Source organism: Hippocampus zosterae, chromosome 15 (genome assembly GCF_025434085.1).
Source record: "Hippocampus zosterae strain Florida chromosome 15, ASM2543408v3, whole genome shotgun sequence".
In the NCBI taxonomy this organism is placed as follows: Eukaryota; Metazoa; Chordata; class Actinopteri; order Syngnathiformes; family Syngnathidae; genus Hippocampus; species Hippocampus zosterae.
The window spans coordinates 9458744-9485137 of record NC_067465.1 but is presented as its reverse complement, the minus strand read 5'-3'; the positions used below and the strand labels follow the sequence as shown (position 1 = coordinate 9485137).

Genomic DNA, 26394 nt, shown 5'->3' with positions numbered 1-26394 from the left:
GCATATGATGACAAACAATGAATTGGTCACCATACACTGTCAGAAATCAAATTGAAAAAAAAAATACTGGTCACCAGTAAATGTCAGAGCACATCTATAAATGATTGGGCAACAGTCAATGTCAACTCAGAAAAAAAAAAAAGGACTGGTAGCCAGTCAACATCATCATAGACGGCATGGACAAACAATTGACTGGTTGCCCGACAAGTTCAGAGAACATGGACAAAAAATTTAACGAGTCGCCAGTCTATCTAGGAACACAGAGACAAACAATGACTGGTCGCCTGTCATGGTCACCTCGTGATGCGGCAGGCGAAGCCAAAAGGTAAACAGAACTGCATTGTGATGGCGTGGGTGGCTGCATGTGATATAAAATAATACGAGACTTTTCCTTATGATTTTTGTTTTATTCCTTTCCAAGTTGACGCAAAAGGGTCACGTGACCTTCGACCTAAGGCACAACAGGAAGGAGACTCAAATGTGAGCCATTCAAAATAAGAGTAAATGTCCATCGAATTTGAAATGTGTCTCCAAGCAGAATACACGTCAGAATAACAGATTTCCTGTTCTACTCATTTTACTTTGAATACTTCAAATCATGACAAAATAGAAATTCGATAGTGATTTAAGACCTTGCAAGTAAAACGTGGAAGTATTAAAACAATATGAAAATGACACTCGCTAAAATATTGCTGCTTCATTTAAAAAAATAATGGCCACTAGATGGTGCTGTTACATGATGATATGCAATTGTGATATTTTGGGTTTCTTTTTCAAGCTGCAGGATTTGTACTGTACATATGGACAGCTGTAGGCGTGATATAATAGCTCTCCATTTATAATTTTTGAATCCTTATTTTCACAATAAAGTCGCCTTTAAACACCTGGCTAATATTTCAATCTTACGCAAACAGTCACTCACTGGTGCAGAACAACTTCCCAACACAATTACATCCTCTATTGTCATACCAGATAAACAAATGGCAAATAAAAGCCAGTGCAAAGCTTCGCTTAGCAAAACGTGTAAAAAAAAAAAAGCCAACAAAAAACAAAAACAATACAAAAAAATAAAAAAATGTATTTGGTTCCATTTGGTGGTGGCTGCAACTCACTTGCATCACAACCACAGAATTAGGAAAAAAAGGAACAAATTCGAATCGTACAAGGTAAAAAGAGATTGTTCGAAGAAAGAAAAGTCATTTTCTTTCGTTTCATGAGAAAGAAAGATTTTGGGGGGGGTTTGCAGGGCAATTAAAACATGAAAAAAAAATATTTTTCAAGAAAAAAAGTCACATTTAATCCTAAAAAAAAAAAAGAAAAAAAGAATCATGGCTAAAGTTGTATTTTTTTTCTCCCAAAGAAAAGTGTCATATATTGGGGGGAAATTGGTCTCTAAAAATCATTGTTTTGAGGAACAAAAAGGTCAACAATAACATAAAATAAACAATTCTCCATCCTGACTTTTGTTTTGGGAGGGGTGTCATTTTTTAGGAAAACTGAAAAATTCAAGAGAAAATTAAGTATTTTTAAAGATGGAAACTAATTTTTGATTCTCCACTTTCTCACAAGTTGAATTATTTGAAGAAAACACATCCAATTGTATTCCTAATTTGAAAATAAAAGAACAAATCTTCCTCAGCCATTTTTTCCAAGGAAATTTGGAGGGGAAGATTTGGACCCCTCAAAAAGGCATTTTCACCCCCGCAAGAAAAACAAAAGATGTATTTTTCAAGAAAAAAAGTGACTTTTTCCCCCCAACATAATAATTCTTAATTATCACAAGATTTTGTTCTTTAAAGTTGAAATATTACCATAAAATGCTTGCACACTAATTAATTTTTAAAGTGATTTTTGTCCTTCATTAAACTCAGAATATGACAAATGTTTCCAATCCCCAAAATAGGACTTTTTTTCCCTTGTATAGTCCAACTGTTTTTTTTAATTGAAAAGTGGATTTAAATTTTTCTCTTTTCCATGTGTCCCTTGGGCTCCCTCACACATGACAGACATTGTTAAGAAGAAGAAAAAAAAACATTCCAGCCATTTTATCTTGATCCTGCACGATGCGACATACACTGTACGTATTTACACAAAGGACTTGGTGACAATGATAAATAGTGATAGCCAATTTGCGTTTGTTCCCTTTTGCCTCAAAGGCAAGGTCTGCCTTGCCCCTTCATGCGAAAGCTGCTTGTTTGGTTGGAAAGTTTGAAAGTAGCACAAACGGGGAGATTCGAATGACGCCCAACTCATCACCACCACCACCACCGCTATGATGATAACTTTAGATCAGATGAGTCTTCGTTTGGCCATCTTCAGTTAGCTCATACCTGCAGGGGCCACAAAAAACAACTTTCATTAAAAAAAAAAAAGGCAGATTGTGCGCAGAAAGTTTGATTTGACAAAAAAATGTACAAATAATTTTCTGTTGTTTTTGAAGATTTTCCATCATCAAAAAAGAAAAAAAAGCATTTCACGAGTTAAAAAAGATTTATTCTGGTATAATTTTTCCCAAGAAAAAAACATCTTTTTAAGATTTTTTTTTAATGAAGGGGGAGATAAAAATGTTTTGTTTTCGACAATTTGATTTTTTTTTTTGTATTTTTTAATGTGGGTGCTGGGGGGGCTGTTTAAGAAATATTCAACCCAAATAATGAGTTGGGGCAAATAGTCATATTAGAAAAAGTAAAACGACAGTCCAATTGTTTTTATCCAATTAAAAAAAAGGTTTAGAGGGAAAAAAATGCCTTTTTCTTTTGAGAGGTAAAAAGTGTCTTTTCAACCAAAAAGTCTTCTTTGAAAGAAAGAAACATTTTTCAACAAAAAGTCAAACAACAATTTAAGTGACAACTGACCACTGCGTCCATCCCTTGGCGGCGTCCTCGGGGCCCAATTTGACCAGGACCTGACGGACAAAAGTGGCCCTTTGTCAGCTTGCTCATGTGACGTGCAACAAACACCAGCTGGTGGAGAGTTCTTCATCTTTTTTCTGGTCTTGTACCTTTCCCAGCAGGCCCTTGTGTCTGGAGAGCAACCCTCCACTGTTCTTGACGGCCACATCCAGAGTTCTCCTGTGGAGCTCCACCAGGGAAACGCTGAACTCGAAACTGAGTACGCAAAAATAAATAAATAAAATAAATAAAAATTATATTATAATAATAATTTCACTGCAAACTAAAACACACGTTCTGAAAGTAAATAAAAATTATGTGTGCCGCATTTATGAGGGTTTAAGGAAAAAAAAGTATGATCTGGCGTTGGAATTTTGTCATTAGATTCACTGATTTGGGAAAAGTCAAAACTGTTCTCACTCTGATGACAAAAAAGTGAGTTAAAGAATTTTCATCTATGAAAAATAGAAGAAAACAATAATATGTTTTTTTTAAGTTTGTTATGAATTTTTAAATTCATGTAGTTTCAGTTTTTAGGGAAAGTTATTAGTTTTGTGTTCAGGCTTTTTTATGCTTTGAGTTTTTGTGAGGGTTAATATTAGTTTTAGGCTTTTAAACCGAATATAAAATTAATATAAGCAGTATTTGTTGAGTGCAAGATTTAAACGGGGAAAATCGAAAAGAAAAAAAATGAGGTCTTAAAATAATCTGCGAATTTCCAGATTCCAAACTATGAATATGTGTCAACTATAGTTTTAAATTGTAATATCATCAGAAGATTGCGGATTTGGCATAGTTACACAGTTTTGTGCCATCCTTGAATGGTCATTTTTATGCAAGCAAGTCCTTTGTAAGGAAAAAAAACAAATAAAAAAGAAATAAGATGACATTTCAGTTACCGTACTTGTCATTTTTAAATAAGGTTTTTAAATCTTTATTTTGGTAACGATTTTTTTTTTTCAGTGAACTATTTATTATTGCAGGTTTTTTTCAGTTAGTCCATTAGTTACCGTGACCTATTGCGACCTTGCTACTTACGTCTGATCATAAATGGGGTTGAGCGTTTTCTTGAAGGTGTGAGTTTTTCTCCTTCCCGAGCGTCTCTTGTCAGGGAGCAAGTAGAGGCGCACGTACGGGTCTGAGCCGTGGTCGCTGAATGATATCAGATTTCTGAGCACAAGCGACAACAAGAAGAAGAGTCAGTGGATTTCCACATCACCATCAACTCCCCCCCAAAAAAAGAAAAATGAGTATGTGTGTGTTTGTTACCTGCAGGCATGGACCACCACCACCAACTTGTTCCTTTGGGAGCTGTGTCTTACCGTCAGCTGGATCTCCCCCAGGGGGAAGTAGCTGGGCCCAGAACCACTAAAAGACACACACACACAGCAAATTTTCTCATACAAATATGCAACATGGGCAGCAAAGAATTGTGTTTGAAAGTGATTTTAAGTGAAGTGGATTTCAATGAGTTTGAAGCACCTGTGAAGGGCATTTGTCGAATTTCAAACCTATTTGAAACTCGCTTCAAATCGCCGTCAATTTGAAGCACAGCAGAAAAAAAAATGTCGCTCACATATGTGAAACGCATATGAAGCCAACAAGGGGTCGTGTCGAATGTCGTGAAATCTTTTTACGCTCCTTTTGAGTGAGGGTGTTAATTTTGAGTCGATGTGATGCTTCTGAATTCAAATCGGCACCAGTTTCAAGCATTTTAGGGACAGAAAAAAAAATGCGTAGAGCATATTTGACACCCATTTGAAGCGTGCGTGAAATGCGATTATGTAAGTTTCAAGCCAATTTAATGCTTTTGAGGTTGGTTTGTCACTTATCTGGATCTGGCAATTGGGAACCCTTTCATACGCAACATCTTGATTACGTTAATGCACTTGACTTTGGAGTCAACCAGCCCTGCCTCAAACATCACCAGTTGCTCCAAAATACTGCTGCTCAACCTTTCAAATGGCGCACGGAAGACGAATTACGTAAATTGAGTCCTTTTTTTTTTGGTCCCGTTTTCACAGTTTTTAACTTTGTGTCTGTATTATTGTTTTGAAACGATGTCGACAAAGTATTGATGGGGCTTTCTAGTTTTAGAGACTCTTTTGGAGAAAAAAACTGTCTGCTGTACTTCTGCATCTGCTGGAGTCTCTGTTGCAGCTCCTGAGCAGCGAAGGGGTAGGAGATATCGGAGGCGATGCTGGGCGTGGCCTCCTTGCCTCCGTCCAGGAAGTGCTGCGATCCCATGATGGCCACGTGCGACGAGCTGCGGCCGCGCTCGGCCAGGCTGCCTCCCTTCAGCCGGCTGTCCGGCTCCTCCTGCTCGGACTCCCGACGCCGCCTCAGGCCGTCCTGGCCCGACACGGAGTACGAGCGCGGGATGTTGGCGGCCGAGTCAGAAAGCTCGGACGGCCGTGGCGTCAGGTTGGCGGTACTGGACTTGAGTCCGGATGAGGCCTGGTCGACGCCGAAAGATGCGTCTCTGTCCAGACAAAGCACCTGAAAGTGCGCATGATGTGAGGTTTCTTTCAAAGGTTTCCAGTGACATTTCTTAGTGCTTTTCGGTACATATCCAGATAAACGTTTTACAGAAGGCAACTTTGACTATTAAAGCCTGCTTGCATTGGGGCCAAGAAGGCACCAACAGAAGCTGCAGGTAAAGATATTTATGTTTATTTATTATTATTATTATATTATATATTATTATTAACATATATAATATAGGGCAGCCCGGTAGTCCAGTGGTTAGCACGTCGGCTTCACAGTGCAGAGGTACCGGGTTCGATTCCAGCTCCGGCCTCCCCGTGTGGAGTTTGCATGTCCTCCCCGGGCCTGCGTGGGTTTTCTCCGGGTGCTCCGGTTTCCTCCCACACTCCAAAAACTTGCATGGCAGGCTGATTGAACACTCTAAATTGTCCCTAGGTGTGAGTGTGAGCGTGGATGGTTGTTCGTCTATGTGTGCCCTGCGATTGGCTGGCAACCGATTCAGGGTGTCCCCCGCCTACTGCCCGGAGACGGCTGGGATGGGCTCCAGCACCCCCCGCGGCCCTAGTGAGGATCAAGCGGTATGGAAGATGAGATGAGATGAGATATATAAAATATTATTATAGTATTATTTTAGTTTTTATGATTATTATATTTATTGATAGGTATAATCGATGTGTAGCACGTTGCAGCATTATACAACGATGAAAAAAAATGGTGTGTTGACTTTACTCAATTTCATTTTGTCAAGTGATCAAATCAAATCATCTGGTTCCAGAAGTAGCTGTCTACTTTCAATTTTACGTTACTTCATTCATTTTCCTAAACTATATTTTTTTTTCGCGCTTCACCTCGCGGCACCCCATCGGGTTTCGGGATCTACTACATTACACACAGTGGCGGGATTTGTGACCACATTTGAGAGCACAATAGAGATTATTGTTACGGGCTGCGGACACCCAGAGCTGTACAAAAATAAACGTGAGCTGACTTGACGTTTTGTCAACGAGGAGGCTGGCATACCCGATACGGATATTATTACTGTTGAACTGAGTGTAGCATTAGCCGGAGCTACGTTATGAACCACTTTGTTCTCCATGGCTCTTTGTACAGTGGCAGGTACACCTGCTATCATCTCACAAGCGAAGCCCCTCCCCTTCTTCTCCAGTGTGCGTGAATGAAGTCACTGCATCACCAGGAACTCCCGGGGTCAAACGCACTCACACCTAGGGTTAATTTTGAGCAATTTTATGCATGTTTTTTGGAATGTGGGAGAAAACATGAGTACCCGGAGATACAAACTCCACACAGGAAGGCCAGAGCCGGGATCGAACCCACGACCTCTGCACTACACCTCAGATCTATCTATCTTAAAATATTTTCACTCGTCAGACTTTGAATCTTGAGGCGACATGCACAATGAGGAAGCAGGGGAGTTTTGCAACACTTCTCAGACAGATCAAGCTAGTTTCAAAATTTCACATTTGATATTGTACAGGACTACTGTTTTTTTTTTTCTTTCAGATGAGGTTAGTGCAGATGTTTAGTACCCGCAAAGCTATTTTCATCTTGAGACTGCAGCTGGGTCCAGAGTTGCGCAGAAGAAACTGCTGGTTGAGGGTCATGTCTTCGGCCTCCAGCAGGCGGCCCAGAGGCAGAATCAGAATGCCCAAGGAGCAGTTGTCGTGTTTGGCGTCCTTCACCTAAACACAACAACACGGATTAGGTGAGAAAACATGAACGCGGCTTCCGTTTCTCTCGGTTGGCAGAAAGGAGGAGGAAGCTTTTGTGTACCTCCACCTCCAAGTCTTGAGTCCTGGGGTTGTGGATGAGGAAGGAGAAAGCTTCTTCCCACACCGGCTCGTTGGTTTTGTAGCGTGTCTGCCATAGCACAAAACCAACCACGAAGTCCATTTCAAGTTGATTTGAACACCAAGTTGTGCTTTGAGATACATTTGTTTCATGACCATATTTTTGTATATCTAGAAATGCTCTACAAAATAAAAACAAATTGTAATGATGCCAGTCTCCACCTATTTTTTTAACTAGCCTGACAGGTCATGTCAAATGTATTTGTTTATTTTTATTTTTAAAATATGCCACGGGCGTTGAAAAATTGATACAAATGACCCGGGGGCCATAGTTTTTCTCACCTTGCTCTCATGGGACTTGTGACCCACTCGGAGCTGGACAAATGGACTCGGATCACTGGTCACTTTTTTTCCGGCCTGCGCGGCGTGAACGGAAAAGATTAGAAAAGTTCAAACTAAATAATCCCGGTTGCATGCACACTAAATGCCATTTCACAATGAAAATAAATTCCTTTCACATTAAAGACCCAAGATGTTCTCAGCGAGGATGAAAAACGCAGACGGTTAAAAAGAACCCAAGGCAAGAACACCCAAAACACCTCAAAATGAAGTTGACATGAAGTTATTTACAACACACGCATGACACAATTGGTGTTAAGATGAATGGATGAATTCTGAAACTATTTTACTCCCAAAAATGAAGAAGAAAAAATATTTGGTTCAAAGCAACAGGTGGCGCTATAACTAAATCCAAAACATGAGGCAACTTCAGCTTTTGTGTGTGTGCGTTTATGCGTGTGTGTGTGTGTGTGTGTGTGTGTGTGGTTACCTTGAAGGCCTTACCAAACGAGGCCTTCTTCAGCCCCACCTGGTTGAACTCTAAGGGATTACACTATGGGATGGAGGCCATATGGAGAGAGTCCACACACGCATACATGAACACAAACCACCACCACCAGCAGATTATTAGGGAAGAGCATGCATGGAGGAAGACACACACAAACACATGGCACAGAGACAACATGGTTGATTAGTGAATATCCCCAATGAACACCTTCAAGTAACAAGGAAAAGCTGCTTGAGGCGAAGCCATGATGAGCTTGTAGAGCGTGTGCCTTGAGATCCAAGGCGAATTTCATACACTGTACATGAAGGAGACATGACAGCTGCTCACTAAGCTGCAGTAAAAATACAGTGGACCCCAGTAATATACGCGGGGGGAACCATACCGGCCTGCTTATAGTGAAAATCCACATATAATTGACGCCATTTATGATTGCAATGGGGGGAAAATATCCTATTACCGTAATTGTTGACTAAATCGGGATATATACAACCAAGTAGCATTTTCCACGAAAATGATGGTTGGCTCCTAAAATGAAAAAGAAACGCATTTATTTTATCTTGTTATTTATTTTTTTATTTACAAATAAGTGAACCCACATCGCCCGCGAGTATGTGGCGGTCCCCTTTACAGTTACATGAAGGAGACTTTGCTGTTGGTGATGGTGGTGATTAGGGGGGGCACAGAACCACCTTCTTTTTTCCCAGGTAATATTTTCCCAATCCCCTGCTGGGCCCCTTTTTTGTTGGGTAAATAAATGTTTTTCATGTCAATAAATAAGCGTCAATTTATCACAGATTTTGGGCATTTTTGGTTGGGCCTTGTCCCAGCCACGTACAAATAGCAGATGTTCATTTTAAGAAGGGTATTTTAAAATAAAAATGTTTTGCAGAGGATAAAGAAGACATGCATGTGAGTAGTCCTATAGGATCTGTCTACATGTGTTGCTCAGGGTCTGTGTTCAAATATCGGTTGCTTAAAAGGTTATAACACGGCAACTCTCGATGCTATCGGTTAGCCAAGCATATGGCGTTTTGTAATGTTTGTTAGCATGGAGATAGCGCAAGGCGAATTTTTGTGGCTGTTTGAAATAAACACAGTGAGTGTAACTGTCTGTGTTGTGAAGTCAGTTGGCTTCACGGCCACCATCAAAAGCTTAATCAAAAATTTTTAACCAACCAATTAACTAAAGGACAGCTCAAGTCTCCTAAAATGTCGGGTCACTTGTGTCTCAAGGCACCATTGTTTATCCTCGTTGCTCATCGGACAGAAATCTGATTTCTTGACAGCGATGAATTACAGACAGACATGTCGGTCAAGAGCAACTCGGAAGAAATTTGTGAGCAAAGTGTGAAAAGATAAGAAGAAATGAACATGATAGATGTGGGAATATTTCCTGCAGAATCACGGGGAAGGAAGACATCAACTGAGAACATTTTGTTCCAAAATAATCGTTAATAAAACACTGACTCCATAAAAATGACAAGAAATCATTTACAAGAGAAACTAAGTGTGAAACATGTTTTTTTAATGCTTTTCAATATTTCGTTTTAGGGTTTTAACATAGATAAATGGAACTTAATTAGCTTTATTTTTCATCTTAATTCAGTTCATTAAATCAGTTTTCCTATTCAAGGTGTTTTGATGGGACTCAAAATGGATCACGAACTGTATTGCTAAACGTCTCGCCAACTGTGATGCATAACGGCCTTTGAGACTGCAGCTGTGACTTACTGAAGACTCAATGCTGACAACGAGGCACTCTAGAGCGGCACATTTTCAGCAATTATTGGCAAACACGTAAAATCTCTGAATACACGTTATAGGCTCTTGAAGAGAGTTCATGACTCGGCCATTCCTGTTCCTTGCTGGCCCAAATCAAAAGCATCTATGCATGCAGTTGCAAGTCAGACTCACAAATAAGCTGCGGTAGAGCGAGGCCGTGTTCTCGCAAAACACCAAACCGGCGGCTTGCCGCTCGGAAAGATGCCCGCTTCCCACGTTGCCCTCGAACACGCCCTTCACGTGCGACAGGAAGATGAGAGGGGGAAAAGAAGAAGGAAAAGGAAGAAAGAGAAGCAGACAAGGCTGAAAAGTGGACGATGACATCTTTGCCATGTCCAGTCAGTAGAAACTGAAAGGACTGAACAAAGTGCACCTTTTGAAAGTGAAGTCAGAATGTTTCCAAAAGAGATGCTGAGAGGAGAATATTGGTCCTGACGCAAGATTCGGGTAAAGATTTGTAAATAAAATGCTCATTCGGGATTTTTACACTGTCCATATCATCTGAAAATATTTTTGGATTTGGTCAAATTAAATCAATGCCCAGGTTTTATTTGTTCAAATGTGTCAACTTGATCTGCAGTTCGACCGCCCGTCAAACCAATTCAAGTACCGGTACTTTTTTTCAACTCAAAATCATTCAGCGAGAGACTTGATTCGATTGAGAAGAATTTCAAGCATCAGCCGGCAACACAATGAATAAAATTTAAGGAAAAAAATGTTTCCAAATATTATGATTTCTGTGCGACTGCGAACACGTTTTTTTCTTTCCTAAATATTCAGGAATGGTTTGATTGAGGATTGTAATAGTAAGAATAATGATAATGCTTTTTTAAAAATGACTTAATTCATTTGAATGACATATCCAGTCCAAAACATCCTGTATATTTAAAAGAAAAAAAATTAAATTTTATACAACTATAACATTAATTAATTCTCTTTACCAGAAAGAAAGAAATAGAAAAGAAAATAATAGAATAGAGAATAAATGGAAAACAAATAGAAAAGAGAAGTGCTTGTAATTGTGAAGCAACTTTGTGGACACACTGTATATCTCACCCGCCATTTTCTTGAGGTATAGAAAAGGTCCCTAGTGGCTAACAAGACCGATTGCTTGACTTGCACTTAACACTTAAGATGTAAAGAGAAGAAAAAGAAGAAACGAGTTTTCTTCTAAAAAGCAGCAGTCAAAGAACGCCCACCTCATTTTTGGATTCGCTTTTTCGCGTGTGCTCACCGGAAGGTTGCGCGCCGAGTCCAAGGAGACGACGAGGAGCGCCGAAGAGAGGCCGTCGTTGGCTTTGCCGCGGTCGGCGCGGATGCTGGCCAGAGCCTGAGAATTAGGAAGCGAAGGAGGAAGTCACATCATGGCAGGAAGAAGGCAGGCAAGCAGGCAGATGTTCCAGGCCTCCCCGCTCCTTACCTGGTCCAGCTTGTCGGGCGTGGACAGCAGAGACAACCACTCCAGCTTCAGGTGCAACTTGCCAGAAGCCACATCGTCCAGAGTGAACCACTGCACGCACACAAAAAAAGGCCAGAGCGTCAGGACTCTTCACAATGCCACAGTAATATGATGCGCTCTTTGCAGAGGATAAACAAGATGTGTTCCTCATTTGTTTGTGTTCAAACATCCCGGTGCTTTACGGGTTAGAACACCGCCGCTATTGATGCCTTTGTACGGACGTATACAGCAAGGACGAAATAAATATGTTTCAAATGAACTGCGAAAACTCATATTGTATATTAAGAATTGACAGAGACAAATAAGGACATTTTCACTGTAAGTATAGTTTCCGTTGCGTTTACAAGCAGAAGATGTAGTTTCAGTATGCTTTTTTTTAAAGCATTTTCATTTATCTATCGAGATAAAAACATTTTTTCTATGTATTTTTTTATTTTGTTGGTTTTCGTTAACTACAATAACCTTGGTTAGCATTAGGCTAGCTGAGGCTGCGCAGTTGTTTGAAAAAAAAAACTACACAACATGTCATTCACCGGAGAAGTGCAACTTCCACTCATCACGGGGTTAACTTGCTGCGAGTTTTCCCGTCAAATGCTACGCGGAAAAGGACTCAGGTGTCAATCATGTCAATCAAGAGCTGCTTACCTCGTCCACTTTCTGCTCTTTGACAACTTCGCCCAAGTCAATGGTCACGCTGGAACGACAACAGCCCAAGTCACGACACAACAACCATACAGGTCCTTATTGACCTTGTGATGCTACGTTGCGTTGCTACGATGGGTTGCTGTTGATATTGCCTTGCCACACCGATGTTGACTTCGTATTGCGCTGACAGTGTGGTAACGTTGTGTCACAGCGATGTTGTGTCGAAATTGCCTCAATCCTGTGTTGTGTGACACTGTCAGCGTGTGTTAGTATTGCGTCACGCACCTTCCCAGCATGTCATCTTTGTCCGTGTCTTCGTCATACAATTGGACCTCAAGATTTTGTCCCTCTGGGTCCATGACCTCCGCCTGCAAGGAGCAGCGCACAACCGTCAACACGCCACAATCCCAACGCTTCATTCCTGTCTCACACGACACCGAGCGCACAGAGCCTCGTCACCTCATAGACGGCGTTCCACTTGGGGTTGACCGTTTCATGGATGACTTTGCTTTGGAAGAGCTGGTTGCCCACCCGGATGACCCCGTACGGGTCCGACTTGCCCTTGATGAGGCCGCCCAGGAACTTGTCTTTACCCAGAAGGTCCTGGGCCTCCAAGAAGTGGATGCGCAAGATGCCCTGATGGCCGCGGGGTTAGTGTTGTGAGCACAGACAAGTCAGCAGAAGCCTGAAATTGTGCGTGGGGGGGCGTACTTGAGGCACGGGGAAGAGAAGGCGGCTGAGCTGGGCCTCGCCCACCAAAGGGATGGTGATACGGTTGGGCAGCACCAGGAAGCTGTAGATGATGTCCTGGATCAGGCTGTCGGACAAACCGCTGATGGCGATAAGAAGGAAGAACTACACTTAGACACATTAGAAAAAAAAAACGGATGATGCCATTTCTGGAGATATTGCATGTTCATGTTGATAAAGTGAAACTTAAAGGCACTAATATTGGGGGGAAAAAGCTAAATATTCTGTTGCATTATGAGCTGCCCTGAATGAGAGGAACAATTTGAAGTTGGAATGGTTTGAAATAGTCACGAAATGTGTAAATTGGCGTCAAAAGTCTCTTGATTTTGGAGCTTTTATTTTGAAAATTGGGAAAGTTGAGGGAAATGGGAAAAAGCGAAACAGTCTGAGGTGGGAACAGTTTGAATAGGGCATGAATTATGGAAACTGCAGGATAATGTCGGGAAAAAATTGAGGGATCTTATTTTGAAACAAAAAAATGCGGGGGGCGGGGGTTGTGCTATTTCATGTCATTGTGTACCAAATGAAGTGGCCAACAGCGTGTCTACAGGTTTAAGTGCTTTCAAAAAATCATTTTGAGGCCACTTCCTTCAAACTGAACACCTGTCAATCAGTACCTGTAACCAAGAGTGGGCAACATTCGATGTTCATGTTATCTTGTTGCTCAAATTGATCCATTTTAAGTGAAATAAAAAATAAATGAACGATTTGGAGGAGGGGCTGTATTAAACTTTCTTGGCCTAATAAGTGGAAACTAATACATATGGGTCATTTCACATGTTTGCGATTCAAAGATTTGATAATGGCGTCAATCGTATGCCGTCATCATGAAGTTGTTTTACTGCAGTGACACAATTGTCCACTAGACGGCGAAATGCTCAGCATAAAGCGACTGTTGCGGGGAAACTCATCCACTTAGGTTTTCTGTTTCCTGCAACTGTACCGCACGCGCGGAAAGATCCTTTTCGTTCTGAGTTAACTGTGTGTGTGTGCGTGTGTGTGTGTGCCGACCTCATACATTAGTCGGCACACACACACACACACACTCGTGAGACAGCATGTTCATTTATGCTGCAGTATTTCTTTTGTAGGTGTGTTAACTTGGCAAGATATCTGCATTCCACAAGGAGACGCGCGCGCTCACCCACACATATGCAGCCAGAGTATCAAAGTGAACAGGGTGGGAGCGGTGAAGGTCACCAGTGCTTGATCGTACACGTACACACGCACGAAAATACACGCACACGCACTCAGTCCCAGTAAGAAAATGAAAAGGGCAGGGCAAGTGCAGTTCACCTGCATGATGGATTTCTCTCCCCCTCTCTCTCTCACACACACACACACTTTCACAAAATGTTCAAAGGCACACATGCAGACGCTCAAAAGCACAAAATTCATCCTCTCACTGGCGCTTTCAGTCACACTCTTATAAAGTCACACGCATGCACATACGCTCACTCATTCATTCACTCACTCACTCACTCAGTGGCTTTCCAGCACGCCCACCCACTCACAGGAACCCACATGTACACTCCCACAGGCCGAGTATGAAAGTGAAAACGGGCGTGGCCAGACACTCGACTGCACACGCAGGCCTCCGCCAAATGACACCGACAGACCCGTTGAACGAGGACGGCGACATTTCAAAAGGCGGAGGGTCCGGCCCAGCCAGTTTGTAAGTGATGGAAACAAACAGGAAGTGAGCAGGAAGCGCCGCTCACATCCTCTCTGGCTTTTATTTATTCGAGAGGCCCTAAATTGTCGTTCTTCCACCGACGACGTGCACACTGTTGACCAGATAAAAGCTTCAAAAATCTTCATAGCATGCTCAAACATGAGAACACATCCAGAAAACAAGATTACATGCGAGACCCTTCACATACAGAGAGGACTTCTAAGCTTTTTACAGATTCACACTTGTGGAGAGACTGAGTTTTTTTGGGGGGGGGGGGTTGGTAATCTTCGCAAATACTCACGCGTGTGCACACACACAAACACACGTACAAGGTGCTCTCTCTCCCTCTCTCACACACACACTGTTCGCATTGTGTCCACCACTAACTCTGCCAAGAGCTAAATGATTTTAATTGCGCCAATAATCCCGCCACATACTTGATTCCAGGAATGTCCAGCACGTTGGTCAGGCCTGTCCAGTTGATGTCCAGAAGCTGCAAGATATCAAAAAGAGCATTTTTAGGATTTATCTTTCACAAAATTTAAAAAAATGTGTACCTAATCAAGTGGCCAGTGAATGGAGTGACAATGTGTGTGTGTGAGACCAGCGAGTTAGTGTCCTTTACAAGATGACATCAGAAGGACATTTAGTGTGTGTGTGTGTGCGTGTATGTCTTTGTGTGTATATATATCTCAAAAGCTGACATCACAAGGATGTTGCGTGTGTTTGTGTCTGCATGTCTTAAAAGCTGACCTCGGAAGGATGTTGTCTGCTAAGTGTGCATGCATATCTTTTAGAAGATGACATCATAAGGACGTTTCGTGTGTGCATGTCTTAAAAGCTGACATCACAAGGACGTTGCAAGCTAAAGTGTGTGCATGTGTGTACAATCATGTGCGTGTGTGCGTGCGCGTCTGACGTCACAAGAGTTTGTGTTTATCTGCGTGCGTGCGTGTTAATCCGAGGTAGCGAGAGGGATGAGTCAGCAGCTCAGAGATTCCGTATGTCGGCAAAGCTAGAAAAGATCAGACAAGAAGCTTAACAGCGAGGATGCCAAAAAGTGGTACAGTTACTTCAATCCAAAAAATGGCTTGGCAAAGTCCAGTGAGTTTAATTGGAATTTTCAGTTAGCTGTTATGCGATTGCTCCGGTAATCAAAGTTAACGATCAGGTGATATCAATCAAAATGCTTGCTATGCGAAACCAAAGCAGCAAACTGCCATTTAGCAGCAATGCATCATGGGAGTCCAAGCGATTGCAATTGAACCATATGCGCGCGCACACACACACACACACAGTTAAACATTCCAAGCATGCACAACAAGATGGAAACCATGTTGTCAATCAAGAAACTAAAGGCTAACAAAAATAAGCACTTAATACTGAGTTCTAAAAATGAACTCCAAAACGCAATATATGAAATCCTAAAATCACGAACAAACACAATTGCTAAGTAATAAATGCTAAATGTGAAAAGCTAAATTGAGATACTAGACGATTTTTGGCTTTGACTTGCCAATGAGATACAGTAGGAACGCTAGCTGTGAAATGAAGTGAGTTTGCAACAAGCAGCAGTTTACCTTTAATAGAATTAGCAAACAACCAACTATTCCAAAAAGAGCCTTCAAGGCCTTTTTTTGCCACTCCCACTTGTAGTTTTTATCAAACCAATCATCTTCCAAAGAGAATTACACCTTATTTACACAAAAATATATTTTTTTTCTCTTTCTCCTTTCTTCTTTCTACATACATTCTTGCTGCTGGAGGCTGTAAATTTCCCCAGTGTGGGACGAATAAAGGATATCTTATCTTAAAACAACCACATAGATTAGCCTTTTAGTCCGCTAGCTTAATGCTACTGCTTATACTTGGATTGGATTGGATTGCTTTTATTGTCATTACACGTTCGTGCAATGAAATATCACTTAACAGGCACGCTCTGCACAAGAAACATGAGAAACTTGATTCCATAAATACTGCATGTTTTAATTAAGTACAATATTATAGAGTGCTACTTGTGAAAAAACATGACTTTTTGGAAGGCCTGGGGTGGCACTGGAATGGATTCATGGCATTTCCATTCATTTCGATGGGGAAAGATAATTAGAGTCACAAGCATGGTCATAGAATAAATAAAACTCTTATCTCAAGGCACTACTGCACATTTGAGTCATTGGCCAGGCTTCCAATGCGCACGCCAGCGAACCCGCCTGTTGCAGCTCAAGATGTCCCGCTTGCTGTTGTGCTCAAGCGTGTCGGAACGAAACTATGAGGTTTCAGCGGTTGAAATAATTCAGGGCGGCTAACGATATTGAGGACGACATGTGCTAGAAGACTCCCAGGAACTGTCCAAGGAGAAGAAGATCAAGAACAAGAAAGGATATGTGGCGTGACTTACGGGTTTCTTGAGAAAGAAGACGGAGAGTGCGCCAATGAGGGGTATGTCTCCCAGGAGAGGCTCCATGACCACACGCATCACGCCGTGAAGCTAAACAAGAACAAGACGACCACTTTTATACATCACGATGTGCGAAATACTGAATAGGACACAAGTGAAAATGATCACAGAAATACAAATTATGGCCAAACAGACAAAACGCTAAACATAAAAAACTATGCCCAAATGCTAAAAATCCAAATAAAATAAAGTCGGAGTACTAAATGAAATTCTAAAAATGCTGACAAAAATAAAGATTCATCAAAACTAAATGGTAACCTAAAATGCTAAAATGTGATCTACAAAAACGGAACAAAATAAAGGACAGGAAATGTTGAAAAAAATCATGAAAAAAAGTTTAAATAGTGCATGTCGAAAATTAAAGGCAAAATGCAATGTTAATCATTAAAATGCCTAAAATGTGAACAAACCTATAGGCTAAGCGCTAAATGTTAAAAATGCTAAATACCAAGTGTCAAACACTAATGCTAAAATCCAAGGCTACCGACAAAGAGAAAATGAAAAAAATACAATAAAATCTAACATGTTATAATGGTAGCTAAACACAAACTGCTCAATGCTAAACAACCAAAGCTTAAAGTTGAGCACTACATCCAAACATTAAATGTGAACTGCTGAACACTAAACGCAAACCGCCATATGCGCTATAGAAAATAATCAACATTAGATTCACCTTGCTGAACAGTGAACATAAAGGACTTGTGCTCCCTTTGAAGTGGAATCAAGCAGTGATTGTTGTTGGTAGTATCTTGACTGACAACATAATCCTGCTGCTTTCTGCTAACGCGCACTCATGTGTGGCGTCTGTCAAAACTATGGCTGATTATTATCACCTTTCTCTAAACACTTCTAATAAAAATGAAGGCTAAATCCTAAATGCTGAACACTAAATGCTAAAAATGCTCCCAAAAGTAATGGCTAAATACGGAATGCTGAACATCAAATGTTAAAAACGCTAACATAAATAAAAGCTAAGTACTAAATGCAAAACAAGAAATGCTAAAAACGCTAACATAAATAAAAGTTAAGTACTAAATGCCAAACAAGAAATGTTAAAAACGCAAACATAAATAAAAGCTAAGTACTAAATGCTAAACAAGAAATGTTAAAAATGCTAAGAAAAATAAATGCTACATTCTGTGAATCAAACGCTGAATTCAAAACTATGTACCAGTACATGAAATGTGACAATGTGATTGAAATTAAAGACTAAGTGCTAAATCTACAGTTTTTTTCCCAAAACATTTGCTGCAGATGGTCAGAAAAGTTGCTAAATAAAGCAACCAACTGGCTAAGTTGTTAAGATATCCTTTTATTTGTATCGCAATGGGGAAACTGACTATTTAGTCACAAGCTAACTACTATCTCTTGGCAGTTTTTAGTAAGCACAGTGGGTCAGCTGGGACGTACTTTGTACTGGATGCTAAATAAACTTTATTTTTTTAACGTTCTGGACAAACCGGTCACAACGGCAGCGATCGACCAGTCGATTTGGACCCACATAAGCCAAACAAAACTTTCCCTGGCCTGCTCGGTAAACGATGGTATCAGCCCAAATACAGATAGTGATTCATTTATCAATAATGAATCTTGTTATCAGGCTTGAGTCAATACAGCGCAGGTCATAAAGACATCTAAGTGCTCTTGAAGCCTCGTGGCGCTGACAATGACTTGATGTCATCTTGCACATTCCACAACTACTGTTTTACGCATAACAAGCTAATTGCTAAACATGCTGGTTCCTTAAACGGGACAGGAAGGTCAAAAGTTGAGATCGAAGTGATGTGGTCGCCATGGTGATAAGTGGGATCAGTGTGCCCTGGTACCCGAATGCTCTTGATTCCCGCCCTGCAGTAGTACTTCTTGATGTCCACGTCGATCTCCGTGTTGCCCACAAAGCTGCAAAGGTGACAGATTTATAGAGTTTGGAAGCTGTTTGACAGAGATGTTACAATGCTGTAGACGTTGAAGAAAGAACGAGGTCGACACAATTCATTCAATTTAAATCGTGGCCACGATTTTGGCTGCCACGTTGAAATGAACCTGATCTCCTGTTGACACGTATTTACATTTCAAACGCGACGTCAGCCGCGTATCTAATCAAGCAACTTTCTCAGGCAGTGGTCAGAGAATACTCGCTGTTGTGAGGCTGATATGAGAGGATTTGGACAATTTCTAAATCAATATTTATCCGATTCATCCATGGAATAATGGATAGAATAATCAATCCCACAAATATTTGGAAAAGGCACAGCCTGAGTTGAGATTTTTTTGGGGGGATGATTTTTAACTCATTCGGTACCAGCCAATTCTGGACCAAGTTTGAAAATACGTTTAAAAACGTCTTTGGGAGTGAATGAGTTAAGATGCAGAGATGTTCCAAGATGTTGCAGCGCTTGATTGAGAAGGTTGCAAACAGGACTGGGGGGGAAAAAAAGTCCAACTCGGTTGTGTCCACCGCAAGAATTGGTTGACATAGAAATGTGTGCATCAAAACTATAATCAATTCTAAAACCATATTTGCCATGCACGGAACTAACGTTGCCGGCAGGAGGAACCGATAATCGATTGTATAATCGATTCCAAAAAAGACGAGTCAGTGACAGCAAAGGTGTCGTACCTGATCTGCATGTCCATGATGACCTGCCGCTTGTCCACGTTCTCCGTGTACACTTTGACACCGTTCACCCTGAAAGGCTGCAAAACAAACAAGCCGTTGAGGAAACGCGGCGACCTATCTCGTGCTTGCGTGCGCTAACCTTGTTGCCCAAGTCGATCTTGGAGAAGCAAAAGGAGCTGAGATGCGGGTTGGCTCCCTGGACCGCCGGCTCGATGGTCTCCCTGAACAACTTATCCACAAACTGGCAAATGAACGGCCACATCTGCTTCACCGTCTGCACCAAACGGGACCACACGCGCACCATCAGCGCCATGCGCAAATACGCGACAGCTCTCATGCTATGTTTTGTAGCTTGTTAGCTTAGCAACAACAAGTACAAGAACAAGAAGAGGAGAATGGGTCACTCCTCACGACTTCATTATCTGTTGGAAAATTGTGGGGGCAGGCAGTCAGTCCCCCGGGTAACGGCAAAAATATCATGTTCTCGTCCCACTTTGAAAAATTCGGTCTGTGTGCGTGACCGAGGAAGTGAGAATGTGTGTGAGAGCAAGAAAGATGGTTCGTGAGTGAGCGAGTGAGTACCTTATTGAGCCATTCCACTCGTTCCACATCTGGATAGTGGACCTGTGAAGCACAAAAAAGCAACACATTTGTCAGCCGGCATCAAAAAGACGGGGGCAACAACAAAACCTCATGACATAAGTCGGCCACAAATTTGCTACGGCAACTATCAACACGCTAACGAGCTATTCAACTTTTTGCCTTCCACAAAGATGCTAATCTGCCGCTGTTATCGTCTTTCTACTGCTTTTTCTTTGGCTTTTGGGGCCTTTTGCAGCCCACTTTTCAACACAAGTTGTTTTTGGAGGTCTTCTCGCGTGTAAACAGTCATATCGGTCTCGGCATTCTTGGAGCTATTCTGGTGGCTCGCCTGATGTTTATTTTGACTCGGGTAGTGCCCTGGTGACATCAACAAACAAATTAAATAGCTCTTGTGTACATTCCCGTTGTTGGCTAATGAAAAAAAAACATGAATGATGATGATGATGATAATGTTTTCCTGAAAGGTACAGAAATCGGAAACCAGGATGAGGAGAAGCGCTGGTGTCTATTTTTAACCGGGGAGAAAGACAGTGCACTGAAACAGAGACAGAGAGAGAGAGACATTCTCTCTGCCTGCCTTTGCGTTGACATTGTGTTGTTGTCATGTGATCGCGACGCAGCATCGCTAGGGACATCGTCCTCTCGCCGGCCGCTTCATTAGGGACAACCTTCGAGGGGAACAAAATATTAGAAACGCCTACGGGAATAAACAAATCATGAGCGGATGAATTTCTCTGGAATGACGGTGTGCCTAATGAAGTGGCCACGTTGCTGGGCTGGGGGAAAACAAACATCTTGCAGTTGCTTTTCTTTCCCCACACGCTCTCAGACAACGTATTTTTTTTTAACTACAATACACGACCGAAACACTCAGACACATTGCAGATTTTTTTTCACTCATATGTAGCTTACTACTGAAACACTCATATTAATTAAATGCTTTCATAGAAACTAGCAACAAAAAATGTTGCTTATAGTGTATTCATTGTTAAGACACTCTTTGGATTTTTTTCTCGTTCATACGACTGAAATGCTTGCTGACTGACTAATGAGATGCTTTCGTACACCGTCTATCTCTCCATCTTCTAATCCGCTTCATCCCCACGAGGGTTGCGGGCGTGCTGGAGCCTATCCCTGCTGTCTTCGGGAAGTAGGTGGGGCACATCCTGAACTGGTTGCCAGCCAATCGCATTGCACGAATAAATGAACAATAATTCACGCTCACGCTCAGACCTTGGGATAATTTAGAGTGTTCTATTAACCTGCCATGCATAGTTTGGGAATGTGGGAGGAAACTGGAGTACCCGCAAAAAAACCACAAAGTCACAGGGGGAACATGCAAACTCCACACAGGAAGGCCAAAGACGGAATCGAATCCTGCACCACGGCACCGTGACGCGGATGTGCTAACCAGTCGTCCAGCATGCCGCGCCGCGTTCGTACACACTCCATAAAAATGTTTTTCGTTCAGACGTTATCACAAATCAGAGTTTTTCTTTCACCCATACACACTACTGAAATCCTTCCACCCATCATATTGAAACATGTTCGTATTGTGGATGTAAAATTGTGTTTCAGTCGTGGAGGAATGCAAAAGTAATCCTGAATCCTGGCCCTGACAGCCCCTCAAATGATTTTAAGGTCACTTGGATCCCTTTGAATACTTGTCATCCACGATATGCGGCCACCTGCGCTCAATCATGTACAACAACACTCAATATTTTTCATATCAGACTATTCTCAGCAACGATCAAAAAAAAATAATACCATGTCAAATTGTATTTCTTTTGTGTCAGTTAGTTGGACACAATTGGTCAACAATGTGGTCTTTCAAAGACATGTGAATAATGGATTTAAGGATTAAATTTGTTTTTTTTTTTAGACCAACCAAAGTCATAAGTCATACTTTTTGTTTGTAGAAATCTACAAACTCAAGTTGAGGGGGGGAAAAAAAGAAAAAACAACTACCCGGCAGTGACTCTCTTTTGATTCAAAGCTGCTTTCCCTGCACAAACTTTGAATGCATTTGAATCTTCAAAGTCAATTGTGCTTTGCCAGCTAGCTAATGACATCAGGTGTTGCCTTTGGGAGACAGTCAGAAATCACAGCTTTCCACACAAAACAATCGAGTGACTGTCCAGATCGATTTACATAATCCATTTACCCTTCAGTCGACATAGCTAATGAAATCGGGTGTTTGCATTCAGGGACAATCGTAAATCAGAGCTTTCTGCACGACACAACTCACGGATTCTTGCAAAATGTCTTTCAATGTCAAATCCGTCCAACCATCAATCAACCATTTCTCTATTCCTGGCAAATCAATCAGGTGATGCCTTCAGGGACAGTCTAAAAACAGAGGAACTCTCCTTATGCACACAGGTTTTATCTATGTAATGAAATCAAGGGTTGCATTTAGGTACCATCAGAAATCACACTATTCCGCACTTAACAACTGATTGATTGGTAACTTTTATTTAAATCTATCCATCTGCTAATCTATCATGTATCCATTCAATTAAACAAATCAGGCGATGCCTTAAAGGACAGTCTGGAATCAGAGGTTTCCGCACCAAGCAACAGAGTTGAGTGTGTCTGCGACAAAGCTGAGAGTAGAATCAGAGCATCGGATCGTGCACCGGTCTTCGTCATCCATGTTCCTCTACATTGTTCCCATTCCTGCCGCGCCCGTTGGCACACAAAACGGGCCGTCGTAATGTGTCACACGACACACGAACGCGCGTCAGCTGATGTATCTTCATTCCTTGCATTCGTTTTGTTTAATGCGCACATCTTGAAAGAATATGATGCAATCATTGTGGATTTATTTGTTCAACGTCATGAGATGTGGTTGCATATATTTTTTTTTTAAAGAACTTGAGTGCAAGAGTCAAATTGCACTTCAGGTAGCCATATATCTTGAATTGTCTTTTTTATAAGAATTCTTCACCATCACGTGATCAGCTTGTGCGTTTCTTGTGATGCGCGTCGCGTGACGACAAAGTGCCGACCGATGCCTTTGTTTTTCCCGAGGAAGGATTATGACAACAAAGCTTAGCAATCAGAGCGTGTGAACTTTGAACCCTCCGTTATCAGCGTCTGACCTCTCCCCCCCAACCCCCTTATCACAACGACCACAAACGTTTGTGTCAGTGTGACACCACGTCGGCTGACCTTTTTCATTTTCGGGCCAGTGATGTGATCGATCCAAACCTGTTGAGAGGACGTCAGTGGCTACTTTTTATTTCTTGACATGCTTTTTTTTTTTGGTGGGGGGGATCACTTTGTACCAGAGCTCCAACGAATCATTTTCATATTCACAGATTTTTCCACTATTTTGTGGGGGGTTTGGGGACATTAAGGGGGTTGAGATTCCTCCTCCATTTTTTTGTTGTTGTTGTGGAAAATATTTTTTAAATGTTCATCAGCTCTTTTTTTCAAAGCAAGAAATTTTTGGTTTGATTTTTTTCCCCCCCTGGCCTATGCATTTCAACAGCTGTCACTTATACGCAGATTTTCACTATTTGATGTGCAGTCAGGTCCCTATTACCCAACACCACCAACTGGATGTATACTTTATCCTCAAATTTCATGGTAAGCTGCACAAGTACAATAAAAAAAAATTCTAACTGTAGCGGTCCAAAAAGGACAGGTGTTATTTATGAAACTTTCTTCTAATAGAGAAATTCTTGGATGGCGTCCATGTTCATTCAGGCAGTGTAATTATGGCTGATGCTCAATTGCCTAGCGTTTGACTTTTCACTGGATGTGGTGGGTGTGTTACAGCGCTTCAGATCACCCCAACCAAAAATATGCGTCCTCCAAACCCTTTTATTATTGTCGTACATGTGCTCAGGAAACGCTATGTGCCGCGCAACTAGCACCAATGAAAAATTAGCATTTGAATTGGCCATCCCGAACATAGACTGCTCAGTCACAGGAGTGCTAATGTTCTATGATGACCTTCAGGAGGAAAAATTGCTTGCTGGTCGGTTGGATGGAGACGATGGTTAACCTTGAGCAGGGCACTAAAGTGCAAATGGCTGGTGAGGAGCGCGGGCTAGACAGTACATGAGTAGCTTCCACAATTCATGACTCACCCATGACGGCAACTCGGTGGTGGGAAGAATCTGCTTGACGACTTTGTCCTCGTGCTCCAGGAAGGCCAGCGCGCGGTTGATCCTGTAGTCCTTTCCGCCGTGGGCTCGCTTCCAGTAGAACAAAGCCGCTAGTCCGATCAGCACCCAGCTGAAGCTGAATTCCAAGTAGCCCAGGATGTAGATGGGCAGAATGGCAACGAAGGTCTTGCCAAATTTCAGCCACATCTCGGTGATTTCCGTTAGGGATGACTGAGGCCCGCTGGCCGGTGGCGGTGGGCCGAGCGAGGGACCGGCGGGGGCCGAGACCGGTCCGTTGGGCATGCTGGCTGAGCCTTCCATTCTGGAGCCAACACTCTTACTCATTTCCCCTCTACGGAGGCACAAGGTCAGACTTTTACTGCAAGGACAAGCAAGCACTGGATACAGTAACACTGTGGGCCAATGATTCTCAAAATATGGTTCGCGATTAATCGTTTAGAGACCTCGCTTAACTTAAAAGTGTCCAAATGTTTGGAATTTCAGCCTGTCAGCAGGAAATATTTTTAGATTTCTGTCGTCATCCATAAAAGCAGACGGATTGATTATGTTTGTGTTCATTCAGAATAAGACCATTGCAAACATCTGCTTTTACTTTGGAAAAACAATGTTCAATATTTTTACCGATTTGCTGATGTGCTATGGATCAAACCAAGGAACTGAAATGTAAATTAATTATTTTTGAACCATTTTTGCACTGTCCATTTGAAATAATGTCCTGATATTGAATAAAAAGATGGAAATTTAAAAATGCTTTTCTACAGTGGGCTCAGCAATTAATCTAAAAAAATAACCAACAGGTGAATCAATTGTTAAAACAATCAGGAGTAGGAAGCCTGCAATAATTACGTCGTATAAAAGTCATTTTTTGGTTTAGAACAAAACTTGTATTGTTACAGGAATAAAATTCCGTCTCCAAAAATAAAAGGCATATTTTTTCAAGGAATGTAGACATTTTTTAAATAAAAAAAGAATAAAAGGTGTAAAAGCACAAGAATCAGACAATATTTTTAAAATACATTTTACTCATTTAACTTTTACTTTAATATCAACTTTATCTTATAAAAAAACAACATTACTCTCGTATTACTTTTTATCACAACAAATCACAGCTTTGTCATTTTTCTGATAGAAAATAGGACTTTATTCATGTAACATTTTGTTTCTCACAAAATTCTGAAGTTAGTATTGTAATACGATTTAACTTCCTTTCTTAGGAAAAAAAGTAGGACTTTATTTTCCTAACATGACAACTTATTTTCTCAGGGAAAAAACACTTAAATTGTGCAGGCGTTCTCGGAAAAACTTCGCCGGAAAAGTTAGACAAGTCTTGGTTGAGTCCAAAAAACGCCACAAACAGATCACAAACAGATGCACCATGGCAACCATTTTTGTGCACTTTTTCACGTTAACCATGAAGAGGTAATCGCTTACATGCATGAATTAGACTTTAAAGTAAAAATGTAAACAGAAAAACGATTTGTTTTGTGGTTCAAACGAATGCAAATCATTTCCCATTGCTGTCCTCTGACGTCATTCATTTGCATCGCCATTCCAAACTCTCCCTAAAACACATCCAACTTTTTTAACGTCTTCTATTGCTTACTCAACGAGCACGAGTGTTCAGTCTCTGTTGAAATCGGCGTACATCCAACTACCATCACTAACATTTAATAGTTTCTTGGATTTCACTTTGTAAAATGCCGTCAAGTGTCTTCTGGTCGCTGGCGGCTATATGATGTTATGATCGAATTTCATTTTTTAGTGCTTCCTAAACCCGTGTTTGCACGTTAGCGTGTATGCCGAATTGAACAACACCCTCTGTCAAATCAAATTTGTGGTTCAGTTGCAATCAACAGAAGGCTTATATTTACTAAAAGGCATACAAACGCTAAATCGGAGAAAATAGCAAGCGAGTCCTTCGTGACGTTCTTCCCAATAAGTGACACGTAGAAGGGCTTCTTACGTCGAACCCAACGGCCACCGGCGAAAAAGAAGAAAAAAACTTCTTTCAAGAAAAAAAACAACACAACACTCACCACAATCCGCATTCGCTTGTAAACGACTTCAAATTGAGCAGTGGGGACGCGCGGCGCTCCACATGCCGACCAGCTCGATTTCGACCAGGCAGTCCCCCACCCCCTCGGTTTCTCAGCTCATCACAGTGTGGAGGCGCCGGAGCTCGACCCGCCCGCCTCAGTTTCGCCCGGCAGGAAGCCGTCATCGCCGGGGA

General features: G+C 41.5%; 1 protein-coding gene across 4 annotated transcripts; it reads right to left on the bottom strand.

The window, feature by feature from the left end:
* Positions 1 to 386: 386 nt before the first annotated feature.
* LOC127587640 (extended synaptotagmin-2-like) lies at positions 387 to 26394 on the bottom strand. 4 transcript variants are annotated; one of them, XM_052046109.1, is made up of 25 exons: positions 26201 to 26394; positions 24126 to 24495; positions 20005 to 20046; positions 19562 to 19696; positions 19423 to 19499; positions 18629 to 18701; positions 16743 to 16832; positions 14782 to 14837; positions 12631 to 12751; positions 12379 to 12555; positions 12205 to 12287; positions 11920 to 11968; positions 11236 to 11325; positions 11050 to 11145; positions 9948 to 10049; positions 8016 to 8078; positions 7529 to 7603; positions 7170 to 7256; positions 6926 to 7078; positions 5023 to 5390; positions 4161 to 4259; positions 3930 to 4061; positions 3002 to 3107; positions 2856 to 2905; positions 387 to 2330 (listed from the first exon to the last, which is right to left on the bottom strand). In XM_052046109.1, exons 2-25 carry the CDS (start codon positions 24486 to 24488, stop codon positions 2285 to 2287), a joined length of 2733 nt encoding a protein of 910 aa, XP_051902069.1. In that variant the 5' UTR covers positions 24489 to 24495; positions 26201 to 26394; the 3' UTR covers positions 387 to 2284. The 4 variants fall into 4 exon arrangements, with proteins under 4 accessions (XP_051902069.1, XP_051902070.1, XP_051902071.1 ...); XM_052046110.1 differs by lacking the exon at positions 8016 to 8078 and having other exon boundaries at positions 26201 to 26393; XM_052046111.1 differs by lacking the exon at positions 9948 to 10049 and having other exon boundaries at positions 26201 to 26391.